Raw genomic sequence first — 12,657 nt, forward strand, 5'->3', positions numbered from 1 at the left:
TGCTGACGATTTATTAGAAAAAAAAACGTCATAACAAATAACGAAAAGAACCGAAGAGTGGAAATCTTATTTATGAAATTATTCGATTTAATTGTTCAGAAAATATCAGCATCCGTTTACATCAATTTCTTGCTCGAAATCACCGTTCAAATTAAGCATCACCTATATCACTTACAAATCCATTAACCGGAACCCATGGTAACGAACCGAAGAATTATCGCCCGGTGTTGGCATAACGTGACTTAATTAAATCAATCCGTTTCGGTAGTCGATCCGGATAAGCTGCAAGAAATAACAGAAGCGAAATAAAGTTAAAAGGTAATTGGTTTGCAATACGACGTAATTCAGTTTTCAATTCGAATTGCCAACGTGATTGCTGCTGCTACACGGCCTCGGGCAGGTGGATTATGGATCGGGATTACTTTGCCGCAGGCAATGTATGCAGCCATTTGTGGGTGGGGATTCTGCGTTGGATGTTGGATTCTAGCAGAAGACGACGATTATCTTACGATGGATCCTAGAACGAGTTGTTATTGGCATAATCCATTTATACCAAATGAATTCAAAGTTTGTTTATCTGTTGCTATTAATAGACTGACTGTTCGGTGTCTTCACTGATATTTTAATATTCTAGCTGACTGTCTTCATTTTAGGACACTAAATGTTATGTATTATGTGTGTCCGGGACAAGATTCCAGTCAAATTTCAATTTGTGTTATGAAAAAAGACCAAGACTTCGTAATTATGCAAATTGAAATGTCTCAAAAACGGACTTAAATTTTCATCATTCCCATTATAGATTGGACGAAGAACAGTTTGTTCTATCTTAAGTCTTGAAAAGAACATGGTAATACCAATGCTGCTATCAATAAACGTTTCATGAACGAAATCGAAACATTTCTACCTATTCCACTTCTAAATGTAGTGCTGCTTAAATTTATGATAGCTTATTCTCCAAGATAATACTACCACTGATTTAAACTGAACACTATTGTATCGTCGTTGCATCCCATTCCGAAACGTCGCGTCACTACAAGAATTTCAATTAGCGATAAACTCTTCGTCTGAGCATCTCCGAACAATGCAATAATTAAGCTGATTAGTGGTAATTACCCATTGCCAATAGCAGCGACTTTTATGAGCCAGTCCTTGAAGTTGCTGCCATCCAACAGATCTAGCTCCTCTAGCGATCCAAACTGTTGCTCAATCTTTCCAACAGACACCGATAAACATGTTGTATTATCTCCGCCAACAAATCTCCCCAATAAAAGCTTACTCCTTTGTCTAGCGCATCCTAATCTATGGCAGACTAGAAGATGCGATGGATGTTTGAGCTTGAGTTCGATAAAATATTTCTTAAAACCTAACGTTTAAGACATCATTTAGCCATCATAATTACACCCTTGCTGAAAGATATGGCCTCCTCTAGTCGTTGTTGTCCTCGCGTTTATCCCATCCCAACAACACAGCGATTTGACTGCCGGTCTCAGTTTGCACACATGAGGACACCCGTGCGGGGGAGGATAACGATTGCAATACGATGATTTTGTGCTAATTAATAAATGTAATAAATTAAACTGATGCAATCGTCCGACTCTTCGGTTCTGCTTTGGCAGTAAATTGGCGTCTGTGGTACCACCACGGACGGGGGGCCACTTTTAAAGTTTTCGCGGAATTGCGCAACGACGAAGACGACAGCGGTTCATCATTACGCTATGATTCCGCGGAATGCGCGTTGTTGCGATTATTCAACGTAAAAATATTGCAGATTAAGCAAATCGATTTATGGCCAGTGCACTTTTCACACACAGCCAATTAACACTCACGATCTGATGGCGGTGATAATTCAAACTATCCGCTATGGATGCCATTGTAGGGTTGTACCGTTTTACCACATATTGACCACGGCGCCACGGCGATTGTTCGTTGGATAGCTGCGAGCTGAATGCAAAAATAGTTGTGTTGTGATGACCCAGTGGGCTTTATTTAATATTAAGTAAGCATTTATTACAGATTCGCCGACATTAGACAGTCGTAAACCAATGAACAACTTTGTGCATAGGTTCACTGAAGAAAGCTGACAGTTTAATTGAGTCGTATATTAGATGCTTTATCCCACGTTAGTGAATTATAGCCCTAATGAATGTGTCCTAGATGAGAAATGCTGAGCTTGCAATGAGTTGTGGAAAATTTATAAGAAGTGAATTATTTAGAGATATTTTTCAGAAATCAACTCAAATGTTTTCTACATTCAATCATTAAACTAGATAATAAGTTTACCATTGGGGCTTAGAGCCTGTTGGCGAATAAATGTAAATGATGAGCTTCATTGAAATATCGAGGGATAGTATTCTATTCGTAAACCCGAAAATTAAAAATAGGGGGATTAGGAGCATAATGAGCACACGGGGCGAAATGAGCACCCCTCCCCTCTCTTTTACAAAATTACGCAAATAGAGATAATACGTGTTAGTTATTGGTCCTTGTAAAACACGGAAAAATATTTAAAAAATGAACCTGGTTCTCATAAAATGAAAAACTTAGAAATTTGGAGTACTGCCAAATAATATTTTACGATCATTTAAAGATCTATATCTACAGGGTTTTCCAACTTTAAATTCCGAAAGTAAATTGAAATAAAACACACTTAGAATTCGAATTTCGATGAAACTTTTATTTCAAATTAAAGTTTGGTTTATGCCATTATGTGTGAAATACAACATCATTCAAATGTCCACCTAGGGCTTCCTCGCACATCTTGAACCGGAACAGGTAATTTTCGATGACTTTTCGGCACATATGGGGCGGTATCTCGGTCATAACTTCACGAATGTTGTCTTCCAAATGTTCAAGAGTTTGCGGAGAGTTGGCTTAGACACGGTCTTTCGCATAACCCCACAAAAAAGGTCTAGCGGGTTCAAATCGCATGATCTGGACTGCCAATTGGCATCACCAAAACGCGAAATCTTCTTCTTCTTCTTCTTCAATGGCACTAACGTTCTTAGAGGAACTTCGCCGTCTCAACGTAGTATTACTTGCGTAATTTTTATTAGTACTTAGTTGAGATTTCTATGCCAAATAACACGCCTTGAATGCATTCTGAGTGGAAAGCTCTAGAATACGCGTGATCACAGTGCAAGTCGGAGGAAATTTCTTTGTCGAAAAATTCCCCCGACCAGAACGGGAATCGAACCCGAACACCCGGCATGTTAGTTATGACGCTAACCACTCGGCCAAGGGAGCACCCGCGAATTATGCGTCCCTCAAATACGCAATATGGCCATGTTCGGTCGTGTTGTGTGGCACGTGGCCCCGTCCTGCTGAAACCACATGTCATCCGTATCCATTTCTTCAATTTGTGGCAAAAAAAAATCGGTGAACATGCGGCCATAGCGCTCACCATTCACAGTCACCGTCTCGCCGTCCTCATTTTCAAAGAAATACGACCCGATGACTCCACCAGACCATAATGCGCCTCAAACAGTGACTTTTGGCGGATGCAATGGCCTCTCAACAATCACGTGTGGATTTTCTGAGCCCCATATACGAAAATTTTGGGTGTTCACATAGCCACCGAGCTCGAAATGTGCCTCATCGCTGAAGAAAATTTGATGCGAAAATTCAGCATTTTGCTGTTGTTGTTCGTTCACCCAATCGACCTACCTAATCGACGACCAATCGACGCATTCCATGGTCACCACGCTCTAATTTTTGTACCAGTTGGACTTTATATGGATGTAGGTGCAAGTCCAAATGCAAAATTCGCCACAATGATGTGTTTGATAAGCCCAATTGCTGAGCACGCCGTTGAATCGAAACATTCGGGTCATCCTCCACACTGGCAGCAACAGCAGCAATATTTTCTGCCGAACGCACATTACGATGATGCACAGGTTTCACAATATCCGCTACGGATCCAGTTTGTTCGAATTAACGCACTACATTAGCGATTGTGTGCTCTGTAGGCCGTCCATGACGACCAAAATCCGTCCGTAATGCTCGAAAAACATTTGCCGGTTTTTCATCATTTTTATAGTATAATTTAACAAAATTAACACGTTGTGCGATGCTTAAACGATCCATATTGTAAAATGGCAGACATTCAACTAACGATATGACGCTTTGGTTGACAGCTATGTCAAACGGTTGTCAGTGCAGGGCTGTATACTTTCGGAAGCCCGAAATGGAAAATCCTGTATTATGCTAGCACTGCAACATAATGTATACATTGTACCTCAAGTTTCACCTTCATTTAATTTTTGATTTTATACTTTAACACACTTTAACTCCAACTAGTTGACTAGGGGTGAAATGAGCACCTCTAGGTGGGGTAAAAAGAGCACCATCTATCTCCGAAACTAACCTTAAATTTAACTCTGTTGACTTTGTCAGTATTTTTGTTTACCTCGTCAGTGCTTGTTCATAGTGATGGTGCGAACATACAAAAGGAAATCCGGAAGACAGAATTGGTCAAAAACGGCCCTGCAGGCGGCTTTGACCTCTATAAGGCGAGACGAAACATCAACGAAACGAGCCACCATGTAACATGGTATTCCGCAGCAGATGCTAGATCGGAATGTGAGAAAATAAGAAGCGGCAATGTCGGGGCAGGAGGTGAGCCGTATTGATTCCCTTAAAACTGTTTTCACCCCCGTCGAAGAACAAGAACTGGTGGACCATATTTTGGATATGGAGGTTCGATGCTACGGTATTACTACCCGTGAAATCAGAAGCCTCGCATATCAGCTGGCACAGAAAAACGGAAAAGCCCATGTCTTCAAAAATAAAACGCAGCTAGCTGGCAGGGATTGGTTACGTGGTTTTCGTAAGCGACATCCAGAACTATCTTTGCGTGCTCCAGAGGCAAACTCTGCGGCTCGTTTACAAGAATTCAACAGGGTAGCGGTCAAAATTTTGTTCGACGTTTTGACCCAGACGATGGCGGAAGGCAACTTTTCTCCAAGCAGGACATTCAACGTCGACGAATCATCCATCCTTACCGTAAGTTGAGTAATATTTGTTTTCATTAGTTGATAAATTAGGTTTAATGTTGTTTTAGGTACAAACGAAAAGATCCAAGGTGCTTACTTTGAAGGGACGCCGACAAGTCGGATCGGTAACATCTGCGGAGAGAGGGCTGCTTTCCACAGCATGCATTTGCATGTCGGCTTCAGGAAACTTCATTCCACCGATGATGATATTTCCCAGAGCCCGGCTGACCGAGGCCCTGAAAAAAGGTGCCCCTCTGGACACGCTTTTCGTTTGCAACTCGTCTGGGTGGATGACGATGAACGAATTTAATGCCTGGTTCGAGCATTTCTTGCACCACACACGACCAACAGCTGAATCGTCAGTGCTCCTCTTGCTGGATGGACATAACTCACACACCAAGAATCTCACCTTTCTTGAGCGAGCACGTGAGTGTTTTGTGACTGTTGTAACTTTAGCCACACCACCCCCCTCCCCGCACTGCAGTCATAAGCTTCAGCCCCTCGACGTGAGTTTTATGGGACCCTTGAAAACTGCTTTTTCGAAATCAGTCGAAGGCTACATAAAGGCTAATCCAGGTAAAGTCGTTACCCTTAATGAAATCAGCGAGCTATTTGGATTGGCATACATTCAAGCTGCCAATGCGGCAACAGCGAAAAACGGATTCAGTGCGACCGGTATTGTCCCGCTGAATAGATTCGTTTTCACAGACAAAGATTTTGCTCCCGCTGATGTTACGGATGTTCTCTCAGACAATGATCCCATTTCAGACGCGCCTCCAGGCAGTAGAGAAGATGGTGCATCTGCCGAAGTTGACACGTTGGAGTGTGAGCCAGGTCCTTCACACATGGTGAACCGTTTCTTCGAAGGTTAAAATAGTTCCTTGCTTCCATCAAGCAAGGCAGACGTCCTTCCAGGAAGGAATCAGTTACAGACACAGAGTGTTCAAGTGGTGCATCTGCTGAATTCAACGCGATGGATTGCGTGCAGGGCTCTTCTCAAAGCATGAACAGTCCTTTTGGAAATAAAACCATTCCGATAACTTTTCCGTGTCGAGCGAGTGATTTCAAGGTTTCTCCATCTGAAGTGATGCCTCTACCAAAAACAAGCACCAGAAAAATCGTTCGAGGTAGAAGGAGGGGAAAAGCCTGCAATATAACCGCCAGTCCTTATCGGAATGAGCTGAAGTCATTGCAAGCTTTGAAGGATACAGGGAACCTGAAGAAAGCCAAGAAAGTGGAGCAGAAATGCTTTTCTAACAATGGATCCGAAACCCCCAAGCACCAACGAGGTCGACCAAAAGGAGCTAAAAACCAACCAAAAACGATGGTCATGCAAGATTCACTTTGCGAACATTGTGGCAGCTGCTTCAGTTTGTCGGAAGATGGGCAAGATTGGTTGGAGTGTTCGAAGTGCTTCTTGTGGTTTCATGCGTGCCAAGAGAATTCACGCTGCCCATCATGTGACTTCGAATATATGCAGTTGCCGTGCTGAACTTTTTCTTTTTTTAATAAAACCTTTATCACTGCACCATGTCTGTTTTGTAGTTATTTCTTCTTTTATTGAAGAAATTTTTTGTTGAAGCTAATTATGCCTTTGCAATTGTTTCAATAGTTAAATTTTTTTCAAAGGTAAATATGTGTTATTTATCATATAAGGATCATTTTCTCTGAAGTTGGAGTCGATTTATTGTCTAGTTTCCACGGCCTTATAAAATGTTAAATTCTTTGGTGTCATTGTATTGGGGATATTAGTGGTATCCGTTATTCCACGCACATTATATCGCGGAATTTCAGTGAGCACAGTTTTGATCATGTCGTTTAGCTCAATTCAGTCACAATTAGCTTTCCGTAACGGCACTCCACGGTCCAACAGATCGCTCGTGTCACTAATATCATCAGCTGGAACAAAACAGTCATTTATAAATTTATACTTTATGTAAGATTCACACACCTGGATGCAGAATTATAATCAATAACCTATGCGACGTTGCATCCAGATTTATCGCGAAAGGTACAGATTTTTTCGTTATTTTTGGTACAGATTCTTTTCTAGCGATTTCGTCTCTCTTCCACTTTGCGGCGCACCAGAAATGCCAGTTTTGAAGACATGTCTTCAATTTGAAGCCATTTGATTTTGTGAAGACATTTTGAAAACATTATGAAATATTTGAAGACATTTCAGTATAATAGCGTATTATTTCCATGAAATTCTAACTATTGGCCAAAATATCGTCAAAAAAAGTAGGGCTTTAGTCTCAGTGAACGAAGCGGTCTGAGTGCATATTGGTTCTAGAAGACATTAGTTCATTTATGCTCGAAAATTTGAATGATTGTGACATTGCATTACTATTATTTTGGGCCCATACTATACAATAGAATAACCTAGATCTTTCAAATGACCACTTCACAAATCGAGGGTTTTCCGGTTACATACCTTTTCTACAATTAGTTTCAAGGATATGTTTTGAGTTACAACCAAAATTTCAAAGCTGAAATAAACAGATAGAGTTATTACAGTTATGTGAAGAACTTTCCTCCGATATTATGGTGAAGACATTTGGAAACATTTTCTCGTACCATGTGAAAACATTTGATTTTTGGAAAAATCATGTTCTTATTTTTTAACCTACTTAATAAAAAGTTTTTCCAATTTGCTTATTTTATTACATCAGCAATTCACTATTTTTCATCCATAGATCGTTAATTTTTTGGACGCTCAGATTCCAAGATATCGTTACTGACCATCTTACCGCTATGACCAACTAGCCCCGTCCTACCCTACAGATGAGAAAGATTTTTAACTCTTCAGGTACAGATGAAAATGTGGCAGCACTGTTAGAATCTAAAGTGACATAGAGACACTTCAAAATTCACGAGGAGTGATTAATAATAGTTAACACTAGTAATAACAGAATGTCGTATTCAACCTTCTCTGAAAGCAATCACAGTATCCTCCATGGATGCTGTCGGACAACGTCCACAGTGGATATACAAACTCTGATTGCATAGTAAAATCAATCGATATCAATCCCCCAGATGGACACAGAAAACAAAACAAAAAGTAATTCGAATCAAACGTGATGCACGCGTTTGGTTTTCTTTTCCTAGTTTAGCAATTTCATCCGCAAACGCTAGTCAGTATCCGCTGGTAGATACCTCCCACAGAGCTTGTACCCTCAATAGGGAGATAGAAATAAACGAAGATGCGAATGTGAAACCGATTCTATCGACACACCACATTCAGAATGATGGTGAGAGAGCAAGGGGAGATGAAACTATCGCCCCGGGCCGCCTCAATGATGTGAATTACTTCAAGAATGTTCATTTTCGCTCATACACTGGACCTCCAGTTTTTCGAATAATTTTTGTGTTGATGAATGAGGAAATATAAATAATTTGTGGAAAACTAAAACGTTCCGAGACAGAATAAGAATGAGTGATTGTCTTTACTGCACATTGAATTTTTATTTGAATTCTCCCAACACGTGATCAAAAAGTACACACTTGGCTTACATCGTCCGATGAAGGGTCTAAGCTTTGATTCAACATATTGCATAATATGAATGAGCTCGATTGTCAGAAAAAGGACTTTCTGTGGCACCTTGAAACCACATGTGAAGCTACCACCTATTCGCATCTTTCTATGAATGCATCTTGGTCGTCGTTTCACGCTGGTAAACGATGAGACCAAAGATGAGATAGAGTTGCATTCAGCTTTGATTTCTTGTTTTGAAATGTACTCGGAGATACATGCAAAAGATAAACTCAATTTGGAGTTTCATTACAAATTTCTAGACGTTTGATCGTCGTCATCGCTTTCCTTAATTGCTGATGCGTTGCTGTCGTCGCAAATGTCGCGTGGTACGATATGTGAGAGTCACCTTCGTGATTGATCTGGTGTCGTCTGCCCGCCGGCTCGTTGTTTGGTACCAATGTCGGTCAACAGCCCCAACAACTAACGTCTGGAGGACGCAGGGATAGCGGGATCAAGAACCAAGACAGGCAAACCTAGGGAATTGCCGACACTATCATGGGAATTCTCACACAAATAACTTGTTCACTAGCTTATGCATTTCAGATTGCAGTTCAGAACGCTGCTTGAGGTGCATTCCCATCCACACGGCAGCCCTGGTGTGGATTTATGATGACCGATGTTTCATCTTACCGTAAACATGATGCCGTTGAGTGCCGGTTATGACAAATTGTTTGATTGCGTGCTATCCTAGCAAATTTGCCCGTCACCTTCAGGCACAGTCTCATACTTTTATGTTCAGGTGATTGAAAGCGGTAAATTAAAAATGCGTTGCTATTGCTTATGGATATTTTTTATTCCTCAAATTCAAACTTTTCTTGTCACTAATTCTTGCTCGGTTGTTAGGGCTGAAGATTTGTTTAAATGTCGGAAACTTTACAGATGAAATTTGAGCATTATTTGCTGGAATATTAAAGGTCGCTCATAGATGAATGTAATGCAACCGAGCGGTTCCAATTGTGGCACGGGCAGATATTTTCCTTTGATACCCACAATCATATACATTTAATTTCATAATTAGGCATTGGTTGGATTGGCACTGGGAGAATCGATACCAACCATCCATGAGCACGAGCGTTCATTCGAAAAAGCATGTTATTCTCGCTTCCTTTTTCGATGTGAGTGAGAGACGCTTATGGCCCGCAAATACGGCTGCTGCTGCAGTTAGCCATTGGGTTCAAAACGCCGCCGAGCCGCTGAAATTGATTTCATATCTGGTTCCGTCGCCATTTACAGCGATGTGACATAAACATTGATTTTCACTCCAAACAAACATGCAACTCCAAATTGTATAATTATTGCCAATTAATTGGTTGACTCCTATGCGATGAGTGGAAGGCGGTGTTATTAGGGATGTTCAAGTTATTGCTTACATGTTTTCACTATTGGATGTATAAATAATAATCCGGCCTTTTTGCGAAAATGAGTCTTCTGCCCATCAGATCCATCCGTAGTAGTATCTCCCGTCTTTGCGGCAAAATTCGGATTCCTTGCCTGATAAGTTTTGGTCTACTGAGGTCCATTGATATTCAACTATCAAATGAAATTTTGATGCTTTTGTAAGACGTGAATCCCGTGAGTTTTGGATGCATCGTCGGGAAAAAGTTATATCCTGAAGGGCATGAGGAATGGAATACCTTTTCAAAGTCCTTTCCATTTTAATATGTTTTCAAAACAATTGCAGTATGTGGTAGTGTCGTTACCGAAATAGGGAATGTATGGATATGCGGAGTGCAGTGGAGTTTCGTTTCTTGTTTTTGACGTAGGACTACATCTAACATGAATAAATGGGGGTAAAATGAAACTATCAACACTAAATATGTAGAAAAAAACGAGGGATTGTATTTTAAATTTGGTTTATCATTTCGGATATTATTTGCGAATATGTCAAAATTTCATAAATAACTCTTTAGTAAAAAGTTCCGGGGACCCTGAAAAGGTTTAATGGCTTGTGTGGTTTTGTAGAATAATTTCGAGAAGCAACGATTCTTTCTTGCCTTTGTGATAATAATACACTAATTGGTTATATGTCGCAATTTGTTTCTTTATATCAATGCACGCATTGATATAAATACGTAATAAACGAGAGGCATCTTCCGAAGCAGCAAACACGCGTCTAACAGATGCACTTCAAGTGAAATATTCGCTAGCGTTCACAGCACGAGGGGAAACATAAAACACAAAACGAGCAGAATAAGTGACCTTTGTTGTTTCGGGCACAAAAAAGATTCTGAGAATTTTTCTCAGAGGAGATGCAATACTTATACGCTAGCGACAGTTTACTTACTTTGCAAGGGTGGAGTTTACTTCGCGAATATTCTCTTTTCGCTATCTCCCTTCGTTGTTTCTATTTTAGCGGTTGCATAAGTTGCCTGTTATTGACAGATCTGTTCGGGAAAGCACGCAAATGGACAGAACAAATGTATGGGGAAATGAGAACGTTTCCGATTTACATCAATTCAAACCAAATACAGACTGTGGGATTGTAATGTATAGCATATAAAACAAATCTTAGAGAATTTCCAATTAGATTGGTATGTAAATCGTTAAAATCCATTCGCAGCAAAAATAGTTTTTGACGTTAACTTATTTCATAAAAACGTGACCTGTTTTTTGATTTGGCACCCTTAATACATACATACATAAAATATAAATTTATTTCCAAATTCAATTTACAGACATTTGTTTTTACATTTTGAGAGAATTATAAACCATTAGGTTTCGTCATTATTGAGAATACTATCTCAGTTAATTTGCTAAATCCTAACTAACCTAACTAACCTAATTATATATGTTTCTGATTATCTCAAACTCAGATAACTGGGTTTTAGCTTTAAATATTTCTGTAATTTTTATTATTCTGTCCGGAAATGGAACTATCTTAGCTTTTTCATGAATTTCTATTGTACTTGTTCTCATTGGTAGATTTGGAGCCATTTGGATTATTTTATTTTCCATCCGTTTTAGTTTTAGTTTGTGTGTAGATGCACATATGCTCCAAACTGGAGCGGCGTAATCGATTAACGGAATAAAGATTTGTTTGACTATCAATATTTTGTTTGGCGAGTTGTTGGTCCTTTTGGCGAGTTTTGATTTTCTGTTGATCAAAGGATAGAGTCTTTTGATAAGAATATCGCATTATGTCTCAGTTCATCAACATGTTTGTTGAACAATAATTTTGAGTCTATTATTAGTCCCAAATATTTCACAACATTAGACCATTCTAATACAACGTTGTTAATTCTAATTCTTTCTTCTGGGTTAGGATATAATCTCGGGGATGGTCTGTATGGGAATATAATAGTTTGTGTTTTGTTCGCATTAATCTTTATCTTCCAACTTTCCAGGTATTCACAGAATATTTCCATACCTTTTTGGAGTTTCTTAATGATTGGCTTTGTTATTCTTCCCTTGCACAGTATAGCTGTGTCATCTGCACACATTGAGAGTTAACGCTCAGGTAGAGGTGGAATATCCGCGGTGGATAGTGAGTAAAGCACCGGGCCCAGCACTCTGAGGTACTCCTGCCGTTACTAGGTGTGAATCTGATAGTTTGCCATGTATTATTACTTTAAAACTTCTACCTGATATATAGTTTTCAATTATTTTCGTCAAGTATAGTGGAAAGTTCATCATCATCAATTTCTGTACTAAACCCTGATGCCACACATTATCAAATGCTTTTTCTATCTCAACTGGTACCATTGCTGTAGTTTTTGATAGTGACCTGTTTCTCTTCATTATATTTGTCATGAACTGTTTAGTGGCCTCTTTTAAAACCGAATTGTTCTGCTCTTATAATATTATTCATTTCAATGTGCTCCGTCATTCACTTGAATATTATTTTTTTCTAAAATTTTGCTGATGTTAGATAGTAGACTAATAGGTCTATAACTTTGTTCTGATGTCGGATCTTTACCCGGGTTACTAACAGGAATCACTTTGGCCTCTTTCCAGTTCTTAGGAAAGTATCCTAGGTTGAGACAAGAGTTGAATATTGCAGCTTATATACATTTATACATTTTTTCGCTAATCTTTTTCAATACAATGTTGAATATTCCGTCAAAACCTGGTGCTTCCATATTTCTAGTGAATTTTATAATTTTTTTGACTTCATCCGCAGTTACTGCTTGA

General features: G+C 39.5%; 1 protein-coding gene across 5 annotated transcripts in view; it reads left to right on the forward strand.

Annotated features, from left to right (window-relative positions):
* LOC129775858 (cardioacceleratory peptide receptor-like) overlaps nucleotides 1-12,657 on the forward strand; it is a 237,690-nt gene that overhangs the window by 173,187 nt on the left and 51,846 nt on the right. Inside the window, exons 3-4 of one of the 5 annotated variants that reach the window (XM_055781022.1) lie at nucleotides 4,414-5,001; nucleotides 5,060-6,388. The exons of the other annotated variants lie outside the window; for them this stretch is intronic. Of the exons in view, the coding sequence (XP_055636997.1) occupies nucleotides 4,600-5,001; nucleotides 5,060-5,863 (1,206 nt within the window). The 5' untranslated portion in view covers nucleotides 4,414-4,599 and the 3' untranslated portion in view covers nucleotides 5,864-6,388. Of the gene's footprint in view, nucleotides 1-4,413; nucleotides 5,002-5,059; nucleotides 6,389-12,657 lie in introns of those variants that run through there. 5 annotated transcript variants of the gene reach the window in all.

This window comes from Toxorhynchites rutilus, chromosome 3 (assembly GCF_029784135.1).
Source record: "Toxorhynchites rutilus septentrionalis strain SRP chromosome 3, ASM2978413v1, whole genome shotgun sequence".
NCBI classification, from domain to species: domain Eukaryota; kingdom Metazoa; phylum Arthropoda; class Insecta; order Diptera; family Culicidae; genus Toxorhynchites; species Toxorhynchites rutilus.